The 22,054-nt window shown below is 40.0% G+C and overlaps 1 protein-coding gene across 1 annotated transcript in view; it reads left to right on the forward strand.

The window, feature by feature from the left end:
• COBL (cordon-bleu WH2 repeat protein) overlaps positions 1-22,054 on the forward strand; it is a 169,064-nt gene that overhangs the window by 130,345 nt on the left and 16,665 nt on the right. Inside the window, 2 exon segments of the mRNA XM_082044127.1 lie at positions 12,265-12,274; positions 12,276-12,575. Coding sequence (XP_081900253.1) covers positions 12,265-12,274; positions 12,276-12,575 — 310 coding nt within the window.

Genomic DNA, 22,054 nt, shown 5'->3' on the forward strand with positions numbered 1-22,054 from the left:
GGGACTGTTGCAAGAATGCATTGGTATTTCAGTTTTATTCTGAAACCTTTTTCGAGTACTACCAGTTTCTCAGACATGTTAAATCAATACTCAGGAATGACATCATTCTTTCTTAACAGGTAAAACTTATCCTGCTTTCTCCCCAAAAAGAGGGAAGATTTTTTTTTTCCAGAAGAAATCTTATTTTGAGTAAACACAATGTATGTGAACATTATATTGATTATTTATAACCTTTTAAAATGTATTTTTAAAACCCTTCTCTGCTTACCTTCACAAAATGAGAATAATATGTTGATTAACTGACCAGTCAGTTAAAGAAACTTGGAGGTTTAAGTGTCCAAGTTTTCCAAATGAAAACATTCCGTTAAAAAAAAAAATAAAAAGGGCATGCGTACACTGTAATTTGCTTGTTTGCTCCACTCCCTTGTGGACATGCCCAGCTTCCTCTGTACCTGGCAGCTTTCCTGTTCTGTATTCATCAAGCTGATCAATGGGATTCAGATGTTCCTCACATAAAATCATTTGTCTTCAGTCTGCTTGTACAAAGGACACAGATTGTACTAAAAAGGCTTTTCTTCACTTCCAGGATACATTATATACATGCCGCTGTTCACAGGACAAGGCTTTGGCAAGGTATCGATTGCATTTTTTCACACAAAAAGTCCTTGCACGGGGAAACTCCTTGTGGTTTTCCATGGAGTGAAATTAGTGCCTGTGAGAAAATTAGCAGACTGAAAGTAACAGAGACAGAAGTCTTCAAACTTAGATGCTGTGATGCGAAGAGTAATAAGAAACCACCAGTTTGATTCTGTGCTGGACTGATAGGGACCACTCTAAGGTGAGAGGAGAGTTTTATAATCTCATGATGAAATTATTTGCAATCAAGAGAATGAAGATAATGTTTGGGCATTACTGTACAAACTGTACTGTACAAAGTGACCAGTCACACCTGCTAAAAATTTTCCAAACACAATCTTTGTGTGCTGTTATTAAGGAAAAAAACAAAACAAAACAAAACTGTTTTTTTGGAGTCTAAAAGAGGAGGTGCCTTTGGTTTGGTTTGGGGTTGTTTGTTTGTTTGGTTTGGTTTGGTTTTTTAAAATGTTCTTTTTTTAGTTAGGGATAAGAAGGGGAAGGAAAAGGGATCATAAAGAGATTAATAATGGATAAAAAAGGGAAAAAATAGATGGAGGAGAAAACCCCAGAAGCTTCACCTTCTAGTTTTCAAAATCAAAATGGATGTTAGGATTTGGGAGTTTTTCCTTTTTATTCTTTGTTTTCTTCTTTGCTTCCCTCAGACCCCATCAAGTAATTCCCAAAGCATTTTTTTTTTTTTTTTACTTCTGCCTTAACTTGGTTCTCTGGTGTCTAAACCCCAGCACACTCTGGGTTGAAGCTTTGCTGTTGTTCATTGCATCCTCCCCTCAGGTATCCCTGGTAGAAAACAGAGAATGAGCTTTTATATCAGCACATATATGAAGAAAGTCACCTTGCTCTATCCTTCTATCTCTTTATGAGACTTTTGGAACTCGACTTTAGACTTGTATCCTTCCTGACTAATTCAGGAGAAGCTGGCAGCCAGTTTAAAAGTTACTGGAGAGTTTCGTAGACAGACTTATAAAACTACAACACTGTGACCTTCTCAGCCTAATTTCTGGAGGAACTGAGGCTAAAAAGAAAAAAAATCAAAGACATTTCCAGATTTCCTAGAGGAAAAATGACCTTCTATACTGATCCTAATTAAGCCCATTAACTCAGGTGAAAAATTCCTCAAACTAGCTTGTCTGTTTTGAGGGTATGATCATATTGAACCTTCGAATTCTAGAAATGGCCCTGCTCCAGCAGAGCACTTAAGCATGCTTAATCAGGTACCCCATTATACAGCATGCACGTTATTAATGAATGAACTGTGTAAATGAAAGCCTTAAAATGCTTCACATGAATAAAAATGCAGACAAATTTTCCCTGTGGGGATCCATCCCATGCAGAAGATCGCTTCAACTTTGCATTTCAATCAATGAGAGGCCCAATCCTGCGCCCATTGAAGTCAGTGGCAAAACCCAACTGCTGGATTGAAAACAGGATCTGATGCTGACAGCGCAAAATATGAAAGGGGAAAATTCATTCCAAGTGGGTGTTCAGATAATGACCTATTTCTTGCATCAGGCTGCTGTTCGCCGTACCACCAGAGATGACACTGCCATTAACATTTTGTTATCAGCAAATCAGCACAGAGCATAACATCCAGTTACCACTCTTGCATGTTCGCATTTCTTCCTCCTGGTGTTTCAAGTTAACAGGGAAAGAGAGCCCCAGGGCAAAGCAGGATTGATGAGATAATTGACTTCACAAAAGAACTGTGAAAGAGTGGGCCAAATTCAGCTCTCACTTAAGTATTCCCACCTCTGCTTATGTCTGAAATAATATGATCTAATCCATCTACTGTCAAAGAGGAATGATGGCATGACAGCAGAGCTCTTCCATGAGCACTTTGTTCTCCATGTGTCCAGTGTTCCCCTCCTTACTGGGCTCCCAGGGAGAGCTTCAGCTTGGGCTGCTGAAAAGGAGAACCTCATGGCTAGAGCCTGAAGTGGAGTTCATGATAACCCTGCATTTGATTCTTGCCCCATGCAGTGATTTCTTGGCTACATCTGTGTTGTTGGGAAAGATGACTGTCTCTTGCCATCCTTCCATACAACCAAATGCCTTTCTGGGATTCTGCAGCATGGCCATGGGTGTTTGCTGCCAGCTTAGCCCCAGGTTGACTGGCAGTGTTTTAGGTGGTGAGTGTCCTTGGCTTTCACTGTCCTGCCCTCACGGCCTTCGGTTTGCCCTCGTCCCAGCACAGGAGTCTGGTCTGCAGAGTGCCCAGGAACTGCCCTTTGAAAATCATTTGTACCCCTGTGGAGGTTATCGCACAAAATCTTCAGGGAGATACTTAGCATACGCTGGTGCTTAGTTTTGTTCTCTGCAAGAACAGGAAGATGTGCCAGGGGAGGTTCAGGTTGGACATTAGGAAAAGGTTCTTCCCCCAGAGGGTGGTGGAGCACTGGAACAGGCTCCCCAGGGAGGTGTTATGGCCCCGAGCCTGACAGTGTTCAAGAAGAGACTGGACAGCACCCTCAGACACATGGTGTGAACTGTGGGGTTGTCCTGTGCAAGGACAGGAGTTGGACTCGATGACCCTTGTGGGTCCCTTCCAACTCAGGACATTCTGTGATTCTGTGATTCTAAGAATAATTATTTCTTCACTGGGCAGTTTCAGAGGCAAAACACCATAGTGATGAGAAGTGTTGAGGTGTTCTAAGCAGTGTCTGTCCAGGTAGATACTTCTGTTGACATCATTGGATGTCTTCACAGCTATGAGGAATATGTTAGCAGAGTAATCAAGCATGAATGTGCAGTAAAAAGATAACTAAACTCAGAATGGAAGCATGCTTTTCTAGGTTAAAATATTTTTTAAAATATAATTGCAAAAGTATACTGAAAAGCCTGTTGTTTGAACTTTGGAGGACGCAGGTATTCCATTACTGAGGAGGTCCAAGAAGAGTCAGTTATGTACATCAAAAGAGATCAGAGTAAAGCTTTGTGTCTTTATAGCAGAGAGGTGCATGAAAATGTTTTCATATTTATATTTGGAGCTAGCTGCTGAAAATCTTCTCTGAAAGTATTTACGTTATTGGTGGTTTGGCTGAAGCATGTTTTGGCCAATTAAACAGAGTTATTTTGTGCCGTCCTAATTGTAAGTTAGGTCGTTTGTACATGAAACATTTAATTTTCTCAGGGCTCTGTCTGACTTCAGATGATAGTATAGATACTATCCTTTACAAAGATAGAAGGTGATGTAAGGGAAAATAATGGATGCGCCGACAGCGGAGCTGAAGGGCTTTATCACAGATCTGAATGGACTGAAGTGCCGTGAGGATGGATAAGAAAAAAATTTACAGGATTGATGAAATCTCATTTTGTTAACTGCCACTCCAGCCTGGAGTTCGCTCTTAGCTTTTGGTGTTAATCAAAACCAGTATTTGTTGCCATTACTGCCTAGTAAGTCTCCATTATTAGGAAGGTTCTAAAAGTATTTTTTCTTATTCATACAGCAGTTCTCAATGGAAGTGTGAATATGCCCAAGGCAAGTCCCCATAAACAGAAAGCAACTTTCCAAATTTGTTTATGTTTATGTGTGTAATACCTAATGTCTTCAGTAATAGATAGATTATTACAGATTGACCTGATTCTGTTCCACACCTCCTAACTTTTAACTCATTTTTAACTCACTTTTAACTTGAAATAAATACACAACTATGAGTAGAATAGTGTCTCTGTACTACAGAAAGAGCTCTTAAATCCCACAAGTGTCTGTGTATGTATGTGTGTTTGGTTTCGGGTTGCGTTTTTTTGTCTCTTTGCTGAGTTTGCTGGCAGCTAGTCTCTGGGGAAGAGAAGTATATTTACAATGCAAAAGTGTTCTATGTTTTTCTCTTCTGGATTATGCTAGAAATATGAAACTGTAGTAGAGATTTCGTTGAATTGTTAACAGACAAACTAAGGAAGAGAATGAATTGATAGAACAGAGTGCACAAGAGGGAAAGATGGTGAAGTTTAAAAAGAAAAATTGAGCAAATGGCCATTTTTCTGTGGTCTTAAAAATCGCCTAATAAAACATTGTTTTATTGCATAGGTGCACTAATCATTTCTGGTTTTAGTTGTTACACTGCTTATGCTTTTCATACAATTTTATAGGGTGTGTTCTCTAAGGTGGCTCATGAAAATCACCTTCACAGTCCATTTGTTTAGATTCAGCAGTGTGCTTGACCGCCTCTGTAAAGGATGCAGATTGCCAAAATCTGTCACTTAAGACTAGTAATTTGCAGCAAAACATGGAGAGAGGTTTATTTCTTCACCAGGTGCCTTATATTGGGCAGTCTGGTTTTAGATCTAGATTTTCCTTTCCTGCAAAGGCCTCCAAAGAGCCCCGTCATTGATCACAGCATGTTACCAGTGTTACACATGGTGGTTTAAGAAGTGCAAGTCTATTATATGCTCTTAAATATGTTTCCATGTTGTCCTGCTCCTCTAACCTACATTGTCTGGTTGTCCATAGTCTGTCTGAAGTGCACAGACCAGCCAAACTGCCCCCCTCCTCACACTTAAGTAAAGGACCGACGAGAGGCAGGAAAGTACCTTGTGAGTCGTTCTAACTTGCTGTTTACTCCAGATAGTGAACACCAGGAGCTTTTCTGAAGGTCTCACCATTATACTTCACCATGTGTAAAAGGAAATAACTCAGACTGTTGACTCATTTTTTAAAATCCGTCCTTCTCCAAGCCAAGTGGCAATGTTCTCCAGCTAATCAAGGAAGGATCTACTTTGACACATGAATCCTTTTCCTGTCAAAGAGCATTTTGCTCTTCATGTCGCTTTTGTGACATCTGATCTCTTTGGAAAAGGAAGGCTGGTTACTGGCTACAGTGTGGACTCGTCAGAGCCTCAAAACAAGGCTTTTATAAAAGCAAGCAACTAGTAGGTTCAAGAGAGTGCCAAAAAGAAGAGGGTGAAAAGCAGTTTAGCAATACAAACAGCATTCTATGTCAAATGGGCTTTGCAGAGGCCAGAGAGGCTTTTTCAGTCATTGAAGAAAAGATTGTGGGAAATAAATGGCGGTAATGAAGTCCAGTGTTAATTCTCCCCTGTCTGAAAATCTGTATTGCGTTAGTTCAGAAATTTTTCTTTCCTTGTTTGGCAGGTGGTAAAAATAAAGGTCTGAAATGGGAGAGGGTAGCAGACATTTGCTTGAAGTGGTGGTTTCCTCTGAGTCTTTGAAGAGCCAGCAGACAGTCTTACCTAGTGTTCTTCTGAGAGAGAGACTTCACGATAATTTTCAGCATAGGTTTGAATGTAAAATCAAACATTAGTGCACAGACCTTGACAGTCACTAGTACATGGACAAAACAGTGGAGGTACTGGGATACTCTTCAGTTCCTGCTCCCTGGCTTGATCCTATCTTTTATTGCCTTCGGTGTAGGAAGCACCATTGCCAAAAATGCTTTTGTAAAAAGTTACCTTTGTGTTCTGATATTAACTAACAGCAGACAGGTTTAACCTCAAGGGAAGTGCTTACGTACCTCAAATTGGTAAGGCAGGTTAAGTCGGTCCACACTGCATTTATTTTTCAACCATAGGACAGTAGGTCTAGGTAGCTAAGTTAACTGATGAGCTTGAAAATGCTGAATATTCACAGGGTGTATCTAATAATACTCCATCTGTAGCTTTCTGATTATATGTCTGGTGAGACATGTGCTTTGTGAGTCTTCTAATTTTTGTTATTTGCTAGCATGTAAAGGAATGGATTTACTTTTGTTTGCAGGTTTTGTGCAGTAAGAATGACTTGCAATTAAAGAACCTGTTGGAAAACATGAGCGTGGGGCATAAGACTAGGAAGGAGATGCGGAAAATGTCTCATTATGTGAGAGCTGGGAGTCACATGCAGGACTGTGTGAGTCAGCAACGTGCCCTCACAGTGATGAAGCGCTAACCACGGGCTGGCTTGCACTAGCAAGAGCAGAGCCAGCAGATCAAGGGAAATGATTGCTCCCCTTTGCTTGGCTGCCGTGAAGCCCCATCTGTGTCCATTGTCCAAAAACTGATTCAGTTTTGAGTTCAGGAGAAGACAGTGACAAACCAAAGCAGAAGGCATTGAAGGTGTACCTGAAGGTGCTGAGGGAACAGGGCCTGCAGAAGGGAGGGGTAAGGAGAATTTGAATGCTGTCTTGCCTCTGAAAGAAAAGGAAGAGCGAGCCAGAGTCTTCTCTGAGATCCACTGCAAAAGGCTAAAACTGCAACAGTGACAAGTTGCAGCTAGAAAAATTTCAATTTGGAATAAAAAAAATGTTCTTTATGGGGAGAAGCATTAAACATTACCAAGAGACTGGTCCGTGGTTTCCCAGAGGGGCTGTGGAGTCTCCATGCTTGGAGATTTTCAAAACTCAGCTGCTCAGGGTCTTGGGCAACCTTGGCTAAGCTGGAAGTTAGCCTTGCTTTGAGGAGGACATTGAACTAGGTGACCTCCAGAGGTTCTTTCAAAATTAAATGATTCTGTGGTTCTGTGACCTAAATGAGCTGAGCCAACATTAAGCTGCTCTACATCCTCATTCTGGAGGAGGGCTGGAGCTGCAGAGCATGGTTCCTTACCTCAGCATTTCCTGGCCTCACCTTCAGTTTCTGCAAAGCAGTTATTGGAATTGGGAGAGAAGGAGTTCCTCAGAGCTCCATCTGTTCCCCCACTGCCCCCATGCTATTGTTAATGTGTAACAGTAGTCATTTATTTTCTCTTTGTTTCTTTTAATTAAAAAACAAAAGGGAGTATGCATATAGGCTCAAATACACTAAGAAGCATGTTGGATTAAAACAATCTTAATTGTGATAAATAGAGAGAAGTCCTCCCATTCTGTCTTGTGCTTTAACTGCTTACTGAATGGTTTTTAGCACCTGTCTCTATGTACAAGTTTTTTATCAATGAGCAAAATGAGTGAAGTAGAAACAGAACACATTGTAACTGTGTGAAAAGTCTTATGATAATCCTGTGTTGTCCATTTTCATAATCTCTGTTAATCATTGCCATGATAAATGTTTTCTTTTCCCATTTCTTCTACCGACCTTCTTCCAAGTGTATGAAAAAATGTACACTTTTGTAATACTGGTCTTTTTTTTACTGCTAGTACAAATAATTAGAGCAGTGTTTCTTGCTAGAAGTTTTAAGTACTGTCAGTGAAATAATTATGTTGTAATTTGGGAATCATTATAAGAATTAATATTCTTTAACATCATCAAGTTTTTAATATTTTTTACATCTTCATTGTAATAGACCATTTGAACTACAGCAATGCAATTTCAGTCCATGAAAAGAAAGTTTTTTGGCAGTGGAACAAGTGCTGAAAGAAATTGGAAAATAATTACCAACCTCTTAGCAAGAACACAGAGGAATTAGAGGAACTCTGCATCTCTGAAAGCATTACGAAGTTCAGATTATTCACCATGTAAGGTTAAATCAACTGTTACTGTTTTGGTTATACAGTTTCTGTCATTACTGAATGTGACAGTACAACACCAACAGAGCTGTAAAACCAGGAGGTCACAGCATTTAGCAAACAGTTACAGCCTGAAAAGACTTACACCCTGTGCCCATTGGACTCGGAGTGATGGCTTGGGCTTTGGTGACTGATCTAAGTCTGGGTAGGATGTGCATCTTTTGAACACTTAGGTCCGATTCTAATTTCATTCAAAGTCAGTGGTGTTTATATTCATGGTAGTAATCAGATTATTTTACCCATGGTAGTCTTCAGCTATTGAATTAAGTCTTCATTTCTGAAAGTGCTGATTAGCGTTTAAACCAGGTGAGGTTTATCTATCTCCCCATCACTGGCATTCTGTATGAGTAATGTGTACATATATGCGGTATCAAACTACACGAGTGCAGATATGACTCGTCAAAACTCGGAGTTCAGTGTTTTCCTAATTACTTACAGCCTATTGAGATTAAAGCGACAAGATCTCTTTTGTGTTAAACAAGAAGCTCACATTCTTTACTGGTGAGCTACTCTCCTCTTTCCCTCTTGATGATCACGGGCAACATTCTTGCAAACAGACATCCCAGTCATCATCCACCCCCCCCCACAAGAAAGCCTTTGTAAATTGTGGTTGACCTAATTGTGCAGCGGCAGTGCCGCTGATGCTGAGCAGGGGAGATCTCTGGTATGGAACAGTCTGCAACCTGGAGCAGGATGTAGGTAAGTGGCAAAGCAGGGCATTGAGGGACACTCTCCAATTTCATCTGGGGGTGAGATGTCCCATGGAGAGACTTCAGTATGACCTGGAGACCACGGGCCAAGTTCTACACCCCTTTCAATATCGCATCCCACTTGAAGCTAGTGAACAGGGTCGTATGTTACTGAAAAAGAGATCTTGGCATTGCTATATATTTGGAAACACAAAGAGTCTTCTGAGGTACATCAGTGTTTCAGTAATATATTATCTGTGGCAATTGTTATTTGTGTGTCCAATCCTGAAGTACTTGCTGAACATTCTGTCATAACCTCAGTATGTCTACGTGAGGTCTTGAAGATCAGAGCCCATATTGAAATCTTGTAGTGTCTTGACAGAGAAGAGAGAAACAAATGTTGAGATTTTTCTTTATTTGACCAACAGATAACCTCAGTGGCCACCATCGTTGTGTCCACACTCTGCTTCGTGTGTGGTGGTTTCCTGCATGTGCATTCCCCCTGAGAAAAAATAGGCAAAAATCACAAGGCAGAATCACATCTACTACTGCACATTACCCAGTTCTCTGTGTAGAATCAGAAAGTTTTAAAAGGTATTTTCTGACTCCTGAAGTCAAGACCATTCAGTGAAGCTGAGGAGGCTTTGTTCATGTCATGTATCATTACCCAGTAGTGCCAATACATCTTCAGTTTGCCCCAGTGGAGACTTAATCAAGCATGTAGGAGGAGGAATAGATTCTTACTTAATCCATCCAAGGATGGCTCAACTTTAAAACAGGGATGTTTTAGTGCTGCTCTTAGCTGAAACAAGGTTGTTAACACGACACAGAACTGTAGCAGTCATGTTTTATGTGGGTGCTTTCATGTTCAGACGAGTAGTAGTAGCAATCAAATGTGTTAACTCTGTTAAAAATTCATGGATCTTCTCAGTGAAGATAAAAGATTAGGGAAGCGGTTTGACAATACTGATAGACTCAAAGAAAGGGAGAAAGTTTGGTTTTGCTTAAGTGCAGGGAATTTAGTTGTTGAATAGAAAGGTGTCTTACTGTAGTTACATACTTGAGGATAAAACTGGTGTTGAATGAGGAGGTTCTTACACTGGGCTGGGTAATTCAGCTGCTGAGATCTAGATGTAGCAGATCAGAATCGATTCACATGTGGGCCCTGATTAATAAGAGATTTGGTTTTCACTTTGTTTGCTGATATGTGGGAAGAATGGGCTGGGAGATGGAGATTCTTCCGTAGAGCATCTTTCTGAATTGCATCAGGAAGAAGCTCGGGTGTTGTTACTACAGGAGGCAAGTGGGGCTGGGTGACCAAAAGGATCTGAATCCATGAGCAGAAAGATGCAGGAAATAGTTGCAGGCAGGCAAGAAGAGGATGAGGAAATGAGATAGACAGCTAGGGAGGAAAAGCCTGCCATCCTGGTGTCAGGAACTGGAAGCAAGCACTTTGTTATAAATGTCTGTGCCAGCTATAGGGTGGAGGTCATTTATGGCACCCTGGTGACAACAGACGTGGCCTGTGTTATATAGAGGTCTCTTTGCATTAAGGTATACTGCATTGTGCATTGCTTCGCAATCTTCCCGTGTGCTTCCACTCTTCAACTTCCACTCTTTAAATTTATTTCTTTGCTATCCTACTTTATTCTCTTCTTAATATATTGTGCCTTTTATTAATGCTTTGGTGGTGGGTTGTTACTGTTGGGTTTTTTTTGTTTGAAAGCCAAGCAGGCCATATTCTCTTACCTGTTCGTTTACTGAGAATTTTTATGGGCCTTTATGATTTGCTGTTTAATGTCAAAATTATTCATATTTCTCCTTGATGCTGGTGTTTTCCTAACTGCAGTTTTGTCATGAGCATACTATAATCCATTCAGTGACACATACTTGGTTCATATAATTGCCATTTTTAAACAGGATGATATCTTGGCTTAAATCTGGAACCTAGAGCTAATGTTATAGAAAATAAGGTCAAATAAATCAAGTAACATTACTTCCAAAGTCACAATAGAGTCCTTGGATCATCTTGTATTATTAATATAATTTCTTGACAGCACTTACAACTTTAATAAAGATTTGTAACCCTCTGAATTTTATTGCTTCTGCTGTCAGAAATCAATTTCAGTACTTAATGGCATCTTGTAACCTCAGTCAAGGAGAATGTTGGTTAGATTTTTATTTTAGTTTTACTCAGAGCTTCATTGCTAAGCTACACCCTTTCAAAATTATTTCTATGACATTTTTTGACAAAGTTGTTTTCAGTTCTCTGACTTAAAGAAAATACTTTTGTGTATGCAACATAATAGAAGTATTTCTCTCTGATGATCATTTTTATTGAGCTGTAGCTTCATGTGTGCTTCAAAAAGTTTTAGATTCTGACCCTAAAAAACAGTGAGGTGTATGTTTAATCTTAGTCACACTTGTAGACCTGGAACTTCTCATATAATTAACATCTACCACAAGTGTCTTCAGGATCAGACCATAAACTATTATTTAATCTTCCTTTTGCTTACTGAGGTTGAAGAAGAGAATGGAGCACACTTATAATTCCAAATTAAACATTTAGATTAGTCTTTATTGATTTCTTATGGTCAAAATAAGTTTGTTTGGGCTTGCTTCTGTCTTAAGTCACTCAAGAATTTCAGTCATTGAAATTATTGACCTTCTTGGGAGTTTCTCTTCAATGGCATGATTGCAGGAGGGAATGTAGAGTTGTACATTTCTGAAGGGAAATAGCAAAAGTGTATTTAAAAACAAACAAACAAACAAAAAACCCCAAGTAGCTCATAGGAACCAAACTAAAACAGAGTATGAAAAATTGTTCTGTGTCTAATCTTTTAATAGAGTTAAATGTGCAAAGGGCATATCCCTTGGTCTCCTTTGTAAATGACTAAATGCTGGAAAATGTTCTTTGAGCATAGTAGTGTCTACTTTTCTGTACACTTACTAGTAGATTTTATAGGCTTTGATAAAAGAGATGATTGTTATTCTCCCATTTAACACATAGGAAAATGAAGCATGGTAAAATGAAGTGACATCCAGTGGGCCAGCAGTAGATGTACTTTACCAGCTCAGTGTCCTGACAAGGAAATGCTGCCCATTTTTGCCTGTGTATAGACTTCTTATTGGAAATGTCATGATCTGTTTGGCAGCGTGGAAGAGGAATAACGAGAATATGTTGTCAGAAGCAATAACAGGAGTGATTTCTTGTACCACATTATTTAAATTTTGGTCTAATTCCCCAAGAAACTGTCCCTGGAAAGTTGTTCCTTCATAGAAGTAAGGAAACTGATTTGATATGAAAGGTAAAAAATCTGAACTCCACAGAACAGGTGTAGCAAGCCACCTTTCTAAAAGCAAAGACAGAATTTTTTGTCACTTTTCAAATAATCTTTACCCTATATACAAATACTATTATATACTATTTATTTTTTTCCAATTACAAAGGAATAGCTTGATTTATGTACTGATGACTTTTAACTAACTTTCCTTGCTGTGTTCCATTTAATGTTTATGTAGTGGATGACGTGGTACTGGAGCTATCAGAGGTGGAAGAAACAGCATCAGAAAGCAGCTGTTTTGCATCTGAGGACACCACAGAAGACTCGGGTGTGGTGAGCTCCCCATCCGACATAGTCTCTTTGGATTCACAAAATGACAGTGTGAAGTCGAGAGACATCAAGCTGGTCAATGGCTACACGGACTCAGCCGAGGCAGATGCGACGTGTGGCACAGAAATGTGCCCCGTAAGGAACACCTGCTGCCATAGCGTGGGATCTGACAGTGCTCCACACAGGTAAAACTCGGTTTGCAACCGGCTCTTGGAAAGTATCTTCCGTGTCCTCCTTGTAGGGAATCATTTAAGAAAACCAACTTCTACTTTCTTCTGCTCCTTCAAAAACCAGCACCAATGCCAAGTGACTCCTCCCAGCAAAGAGCTCACTGCCAAATCCCCTCCAGTGACATACTTGTAGCAACAGGCAAAGGTCACTTTTCTGTTTGAACTTGTAGTTACTTTTCTTGCAAAAGACCGCTGCCCTCCGGAGTCAATTTCTCCAAGAAGTCTGAAATAATGCTGTTACAGTTTAGTTTACTTTGTAGTTCTGATAGCATATGAAGTGCTTAAAATGTTACTATATATTGATTTTAAAAAATGACGTGGGACATAAAATGGGAAGTTCATAAAATGGAAAAATTCAAGCTACCGAAAACCAGGTGGAAAAGGATTGTATTCAGTGAAATGTGGGATTGGTTGATGACTGTGTGCACCCATATGTATGTTCACCTAATTCTAACCTCCACTGACATTATACATTGGGGGTTTTTTTTCAGCATATTTCCTTTTTTTTTTCTTTTTTTTCCTTTTTTTTTTTTTTTTTTGCATAAACAAACTTTTTCCTGCAGTTTTTGCAAGAAAATACGAGAACCTGGAATTTAACTAGAAACTGCCTTCAAGCACAAGTGACTCTGACACTGTTTGTTTGCCAAAACTCACATAGTTGGTGGCAGGGCTGCAAAGGGAACCCAAAATTTATAGGACTTTGCAAATACAAACTGGCCAAATAGGAAGCTGTGCCTCCAGCAAGGAGGGTGGCCTGGTAATACTGACAGGGATCCGCTCTGTGTGATGCTGCGGAGTCATGGGACAGGGGCCAGAAATTCCTCTGAATTCTCAGTTGACACAAAGTCTGTGCTTTCTGGTCTCCATTCAGCTGCTAATCTGTAGCCCCTTCATAAGAGCATGTTTCATGACCTAGTTATTTCCTTCCTCACATTTCTGAGGGAGAACTTCATCTTGGATCATTCAGTGGGTGATAAATTAGGGATAAATTAGGCCAAAGTCAGTATTTAACCTATTGGAATGATATCAGGGCTTTTCTTTATCCGTCAGTATCAATAGGGACAAGGTCAAGCCTCACTTAGATACTTGCTTGACAATATGTTTTTCTCCTGAATTCTCATTTTACAGTTTCTTAGGTCCTGAGCGGTCTTTATTTGGTGGATTAGATAGGCTAGTATAGTAACTGCAATTAACTTTCCAGACCTGATCCAAAAAAGCAACCTATTTATTTCAGTAGACTTAGATTGGGCCTTGTAAGAACACTAAGGAATCTCAACTTTCCTCAAAATGTGGGGTCTAAACTGGTTAGGAAAGCACACATGCACGCTGAGTGGTGGGGGAAGAAGTTACCATAATGTTGAGCAACGACAAAAGCCTGTAAGAACAATCATAATCAGTGAAAAATAGTTTGGACTTCCTTTATTTTTTTAGTAAAAGAAAATGTCACCGCAGGTCATGAAGTGACACACTCCCTCTTGGAAGTCTGTATTCTCTCCATCTTTCGCTTCAGCCAAAGATATATGTTCTGTACATTGCACATTCACCACACAAAGTTTTCAGTAGCTGGAAAAAGTGAATGTAGAAGAGGCAACGGGACGCTTCATAAGACGCTGTCAGGACTGCTGCTCTGGGGTCCGGCTGAGCCAAAGGAGTGGAAGCTGAAGGGTGGCGTGGTGTACGGCCTGTCGCAACTGGGGAGGTGATTGCTCCCCTTGCTCGGCCTCTGTGAGGCCAGTGCCATAGCACCGGGGCCCCTGTTCAAGAGAGAGATTGGCAAACTGGAGAGGGTCCCGAGAAGAGCCATGGAGAGGGCTGGGGTGCTGGAGCACACGAGGTGTGAGGTGGAGAGGAGGCAACTGGGTTGTTCACCTTGCAAAAGCAATGTGGGTAAGGAGGGACCTGATTGCAGTCTCTCCCTAAACTGAAGGAGGACTGTGAAGCTTCTCAGCAATACGCAGTTGAAAGACAAGAGGCAGCCGTCACCAGCTGCTGTAAAGGAAATAAAAATTGAACGTAAGGAGGAAATTCCTCGAAACAGGAGTGGTTAAGCAGTGGAAGAGGCTGCCCAGAGAGGTCAAGGAATCTCCATGCCTGGAGGTTCCAGAATGTAGCCAGGCAAAGCCTTGGACAGCTTGGTCTGGCTTTGAAATTAGTCCTGCTTGGAGCAGAAGGTTGGGCTAGGCTTCCAACTTAATATTTTCTGTGATTTTGTGGTGCTGAATATTCTGCATCTAATACGTCCATAATTTCAAAAGAGTGGGCTTAGACTGAAATGGGCGAGAGTTACTGTTGTTGGGGGAGCATGGTTATTTTTCATAAGTTCTATTGGAGACAGTTGTTGTCTGGGGAGTGCAGTTATTTTTCATAAATTCTATTTGGTTTTTAGGCTTTGAGACAGTAAAATTTCTTCAGATCAATTTTAGGATATAGCAGAAACTTAACATTTGTGATTTATTTTAATCTTATATTAGCAACCACTTAGATTGCCACAGCAGCAATGCTGACAGTAGTATCTTTTAAACTTTTATGCTCTGAATGTGCCAGTAATATTTGAAGGTAAATCTAATTCCACTCCTAACCTATGTTTGTAAACAAACCAGCTTTGAAAATTCTGCTTTTGAGGTCAACTTGCTAAGTTTTCAAAAGCCACTTCCTAAGTGTAGAGGGAAGGAAAAAAATGAGGTTTTTTTAAACCTATTTGTATGAAATTCTTGTTTTAGTGGGATGTAAATCAGTTCTGAGTACAAATTTGAGTACAGCCAAATTTGGAGAACATCAGTTTCAACTTCCACTGTCAAAACAGCTGCCACTCCACTAATAATTTTTTTTGGGAGCTCTGAGATTGTTTGTAGTTCTTACGATGAACGGGCTGCTTTCAGGACAAAACCAGCCTCCTAAATTCCCAGACAAGTCAAAGTGCCATTCATGTGAATAACTGATACCAAGCTACACAGAGTGTTAAATATATGTCAGAAGCTACAAAACTTAAAGGAAAATTTTACATGGAGTTTATTAATTTGTTTCTGTCTTCTAGTCTGTGTAATGCCATCTAACTCAATTCTAAAAGGAAGACAAGAAAAATTGGGAGAACACGTAGCTACTGTAAAGAAGCAGTGGTTAGTAGTAGTGAGTCGAAGTCCTCCTTGAGTCTGAACTCCAGTGAAGCCTGAAATTTTATTTAGTGACTAATTTGGCTGAGGCTTGGGAAAAAAAGGTTAATCAGAATAGTGGGAATATTTAGCTCATCCTTTTAAATTGTAAATCTGACTAAAACTTGGGCTTTTCACCCAGTGAAATAACTAATTCCTAAGAATTTATATGCTGTATACTAAAATTATTTTGTACTCTGTGGGCTGTGAAAAGTGCCCTTAAAGTGGAAGCAATTTATACTTGGAGCGTTTAGGGCTATAAAGAAAGCCCAAGTGATTCTTTGCATGTGCACTGTGAAGAACTACAGGGAAAAGTACAATCAACTCCACAGTTCTTACCTTGGTTTGGTCCAGGGGCTTAGCCTGTGCTCCAGGAGGTCAAGATGATTTTGCCATATTGCTTACTTTGGTTAATTGTATGTTTAGTTTTAAATTCATTTTTCTTAGGTTTTCTGGAATTGTTTATTGGGTGTCCTGGGTGGTCTGTGCACAGCTGAAATGTCTGATAGCATTAGAACATCACAGGAGGGTCTGCACCTCATCTACCACTGAAGTCAAGGAAAGTGAGAGCATTTAAGGGTACAGTCTTCATCATGCAATAGGTTTGTCCGCATATAGCAACATAATAGTATAGCCAGGTCAGAAATGGCACGTATTGCGGGCTGTGCACACACAGAAATGACAACCACAGCAGAGCTCAAATCCTGTTCAGTTCCCAAAGCAAAGAAATTTCTAAAATAAGATCCCTGGATTCAGAGGTTTCCAAGCTGAGGTCTTTCCTCCATGGTTTTGTTTTCCAGTACATGTGAGCAGCTTGCAAGTGCACTGTCTTTTGTTTTCCTTTGGGGTTCTTGTTCAAGCAATCTCAATCCAAATACACATATTAATTAACATGTAGACTATCAAATCAAATCTCAGAACACTCTAGTTCTACCCTTGGCTCTGCCTCTAACCTGTTAAACCATCTTTGTCTCTCCACCTCTGATATCCCTTTCAGCCACTGATGGGTTTTTTTTTTACGGAAAAAGCCATAACACAGCTGTCGTATCTCACAACATATTTGTACAGTGCCTGGTGGAGCAGAATCCAGACCTCAGCTGGACGTGCCAAGGGCTAACCCCATATAAATAATTGACTACATGCAAAGTTTGGCTGTGAATGTTTTAATATTAACTGCTGACTGAACACTGTACTACATAGTTCTCTTTCTTCATATCCTTCCTTACGGTTGATTTCTTTGTGTTATGTATCTGTTCACCAAATTTTAATATATAGTGTTAAATGAGTAACAAGAAAACCACAGAGAAGCTGAAATGTTGCTTATGTAGCAGTAAGTACATCTCATGATCTCACAGTGTTGCAACTCTGTCCTCCCGTACCCCTCCTTTCCCATCCCATCTATGGTGTCATCACACAAGCTCCTAGGGGCAGGGATCAGACCATTTTATATGCCTATAAAGCATCATGCACACCTACTGTCTGGAGCTTTATAAATAATTACACATTAAAAATTATGTTAAAATAATATTATTAGGGATGCTAGGTCACACGCTCAAGGTTAGGTAACATTAATATTAAGGCTGTCTGTGTAACCTTAGCTTCCTCCCTTTAACCTTAATTCCCCCCTTTTGTACAGTAGGATAAAGTCTCTGTTTAAAGTGATCATACTCTGTTTTATTTTATTTTATTTCTAAGTTTCAGAGCTCAGTTAATAAAGCAGGTATACCACCGTTCACCCTCAGTTCAAATTCTCTTCTGGAGACAGGACTACTTAATTTCCTTTTACTGTTTTTATGTCACTCACCACACCAGTATTCATGTGCTGTGCAGACTTTAATTCCTTTCTCGGCACAGTACTCACTTAAAATGAAGATGTAGCGTTATCTGATTTTAGAGAAGGAGATCTGATGTGCAGGGAGTCAAGGCAGACTAGTGACTTGTTAGACCACACAGGAACCCTTTTTTCATTTTTCAGAGGACTGAGCATTAAGTGGCATTTCATGTATCAGAATGCTGTATCAGAATGCAGCTCTCCTTTTCATCCAAACTCTGTTCTTGGAAGACATTTAACCATTTTGGCTTAAATAAAATAATAGAGTGATCATGGACATAATTGAAATTGTCACATTTGGACTGCCACCTAGCAAAGATAGATAATTTCTCTAAGTTACAAGCAAGTGAAATGAGAGTTTTAAAAGGGTTCTTAAGAGTGAGTGATGCCACCAGCCTCTCTGAGAGTAGGAAAACCACTTTAAAATACAAAACTTTTTTTTCAATTTCGAAAAGGTTTTAAATGTATTAAAATATTTTTAAAATAGAAATATTTTTAAAATGTAAAGGAAACTTGGCAGTTATAAAGATGAATAAATACAATCTTGTCTGAGACAAAAAGATAAAATACCTTCCAAAGATCTTGAAGGGATTTTCCCCTCCCTTGGGTTTCTGTTTCAGTAGCCATGAGAGAGGAATATTCTTTCACGTGCAGCTGGTGGAGGGCATAGGGTGAGGGTGGGGGAACCCCCCTGAGATCTGTTCATGCTGTGGGTCTGGACAGAGATAATCCCATTTCCTCCCTTTCTCTTGGGGTAATTTGTTACCTTTGGCTCTGGTTGGGGTAGTTGAAGCTGTTGGGAGTAGAAGGAGAAGAATCCTCTTTGTTACAAACCTGAGAAATACTCACTGTTTGCTGCAAAAGGGTTTCGATGAGTTATTAGTGTAAAACAAAAGCTTGAAAGGATAGGGGTGCATGAACTTGTTCTGCTTAATTCTCAGCCCATTCAAATGCAAGTGTTACAAGGTTCGACTTGGGAAGGGTAAGAGGGAAGGAAAAGTCAGTAGCTGTAGAGAATTCAGCAATGAAACTGGTCAGAGGAAGAAAAAATTTAGTAGTGAATGGTAGAAGGCAGGCAGGAAGGAAAGAGGAAAACTGTAATAAAAAATAGCAGTGTATGTATGTATTATGTATAGCTCTTTGTGCACAAACATGTTCTGTATAATTACATTTCACTTGTCTCTGAAAAATATGGGAAACTTTTATTCTGTTATTTCCCTATAGGATAGGTTTCATTTTAGCTGGGGAGGCACTTGGTTTACTTTTTTGAAAACAGAAATGTGGTTTTAAGAGGGAGGAAGGTACAGGAAGAGTTAAAGCGGTCGGGAGAACTTCAGGGATGAAAAATTACTTAATTAAGACCCAGATGTCTGAGAGATTTGCAAGCCTCTGCTTCTTACATAGTTTTGCTAATTTCCTTCCTTATCTCTGGCTTTCCCTTTCTCCTTGTTCCAGAAAACTCTTTAAATTTGGATACTCTCATGAACTTTTTTGCTGGCAGATCTTCATGGAGGGAAGATGCTAATGATATTATGGTTAAGTAATAGACACAGTCTTTATAGAGGCAGAATGCAGATTAGCCTTTCTGTTCAACTCATCCACTGGAAAAATGCCATGTACTTTGGTATATTTTACATGTTAGGAAGCAGCTCAGGTTGCTAAAGGTGTAGTGCTGGCCTCCAGGAAAGAAAGGCTGGGGTCCTTGCTCTGTTTCTTATTTTTTCTGTCTAAACCAAGAAAAGTTATTTAACCTCACTTTACTGTCTTCAACTTGCGCTGTTATGTTACACAGGTGATGTGGCTGTATTGAGATTTAAATCACCACACTTTCCTGACTATTTCTGACAAGGCTGTCCACCTGCAGGCTTCCCCATTGAGAAGCTGTTGCCAGCAGCCCATGTGAGGAGGGGGTAGCGGGGACACGCTTCCAGCTATATAGCAGCTGCAAGCTGCTGCTTATGCAGCAGGACTCTGGAACTGACATATGTCAGGGGACTCTGGAAGCTTAAGTCACCCTGGTATGTTACAAGCTTAGGGATTTCTAGCATTAAAACACAAAAAGATACTAGGAAAAAGCATTTTTGTTTGCTTCCTGGTTAGATTTTTGACAGTAACCATGGAGGAGGACTGTAAAAGGACCATAAACCCAGCTGCTGCTGAAAAATTTCTTCATTTTCCTCCTCTGTCTATATTTGCAAGTTCTTCTTTTTAATTGGGTGGTGTTATATCTGAAGGCACCGCTGAACCTGTGTGTTCTAAGATTGGAAAATAATTTAATTCAGTCTCTGATTATTTTTAATCAGCACAGATATAAATGCAGTCTAAAAACCTTTGTAAGTGTGATGCAGTCCCACAGAACTAGAAACAGAACACAAACTAAAAATTTGAAGTGGAAATTGTATCTGTGCATAGCTCTCAAAAAGTATGTGCAGCTTTTCTTTTGTCTCTCATTGAAGAACATAAAAAACAAGGTTATCATAGAGTTGTAGAATGGTTTCGGTTGGGAGGGTCATTAAAGATCATCTAGTTCCAACTGCCCTGCCATGAGCATGGTCACCTTCCACTAGACCAGGTTTCTCAAAGCTCCGTCCAGCATGGTCTTGAACAATTCCAGTAATGGGCCATCCACAGCTCCTCTGGGCAGCCTGTTCCAGTGCATCATCACCCTCACAGGGAGTAATTGCTTCCTTATATCTAAGCTAAATGTACCCTCTTGCAGTTATCTGGCATTCAACAGAGTATGACCATGTGCTTTTTCCTTTTCCTAGTTGCCTACTACCTTCAGAAATCTTGCATCAAAAACAAGTGATGACTTTGCTATCTAACCAGCCCTAAGTTGGTTCTTCAGTCTACAGATTTTGCATTTTAACAGGCTTTGGTCATTTGAATATTGAAACTTTGTGCTTAGAAATGGAAAATATCACTGTCATAGCTTAGGTCTCCAGAAAGTCCACCATTTATACTAGCTGCTCTCCTGCTGTTATATTCCATCCTTGGAAGGAAATAGAAAAGGTCTTCTAGTAATGTCATATAGAAATGCAAAGAATGGAAAAATAGTCCAAAAGATTTTGTGAACTGTTGATTAAAGCTGGAAAATAGTTACCTCCGCTTTTGAAGAGTACTTGGCTTCATCACTCAAAAACACAGAAATATAAACACCTTGAGTTTACTTAGTGACATCTTTCTGGCCTGGTTGAATAGAAAGTTGTATTCAAAAAGCTTCAGCTATACTTTCTACAACTTAAAACCCTTCAGCACTAGTCTCTTTTTTTAACAAGCACCTTGATATATATCCAAGGAAGAAGCATTTCTCTTTCTATCATTTGTGTAAGAGGAGAATATTGTGGATGCATTTTGAAGAGGACAAATTTGGATACATACCGACGTGTTGATGTAATTCCCCAGTATCAGGCTGAGAAGATTACCAGAGCTGGGAAAGGAGCCCCGCTACTCTAAAGCGCAGTCTGGAGTAACCATAACATCAGCTTGCCATGTTGGTCAATCTCTGTTAGCTGCCTAGGACACATGCAAGAAACTGGATGCTCTCATCCATTGAACAGCCTTGTAGTGGTCACTACGTCCCGGTGTGTGCTTCGGCACCGTGTGCCTGTCTGGATTTGACTCTGTTATTTGCAATGGCTCTGTCTTCTCTCCCCAGCTAGTAAAAAATTCACAGGAGTGCAAAATGAATGAGACTTTCAGGTCACATTCAATTAACCTGAAAGATGTCTACTGCAGTTTCTTCTTGCCTGCTGCCACACCAGCAGGACATGGGTCTCCCTGTCTTCCACATTATGTCTCCCAGCCCCAGACAGAATATCCTGCAGTGTTTCAAATGGCACCAAATGCCTGAGTTTAGACAACTGAAACTCTTCCTCAGTCCCTTCTCTGCAGTTACACGGGTCTGTGTTGTGTTTAAGCAGTTACAGTGGGAGTTGTGGTCTATACGTCTGGTACCATACATGAGGCTCACCAGAACTTCTGAGGAGTGCCCGAAGACACTTGGGTCGGTTTTAATAATTTAATAATTTAATAAATTTCTGTCATTGTAAATCCATTGTCTTACCACTAGTCTTTTTAATGCAGCATTTCCAGCTAGGTTTTTCAGAGAATTTTCTCTCTTTCTTAGAATGTAAACTTTCTCATAAGTGTCCATGTCCCGTGGCACTCATTTGATTAAATGCTGCTGTAAGTTTCATTTTATCTCCAACTGTGCAAATGACTGTTGAGGAGTAGTTATGTGTTGTAGCCCGAGCTCAGTGGAACACTAAAGGCTGTAGTTTAGTAGTCACTTTGCTTCATTCTGTGCTCTTGCACAAATCTCTGCTAATCTACATAAGTAATAAGTGCACAGGCTTCCAGGGACCATGCACGTTTGCCATTTCGAACTTGTGCTAAATGCCCACCAGTGCTATATTTCTAGTGCCTCACGTTTTACCAGAATGGCAGCATAA

This window comes from Streptopelia decaocto (genome assembly GCF_964273445.1).
Source record: "Streptopelia decaocto genome assembly, chromosome: 2".
Lineage (NCBI taxonomy): Eukaryota > Metazoa > Chordata > Aves > Columbiformes > Columbidae > Streptopelia > Streptopelia decaocto.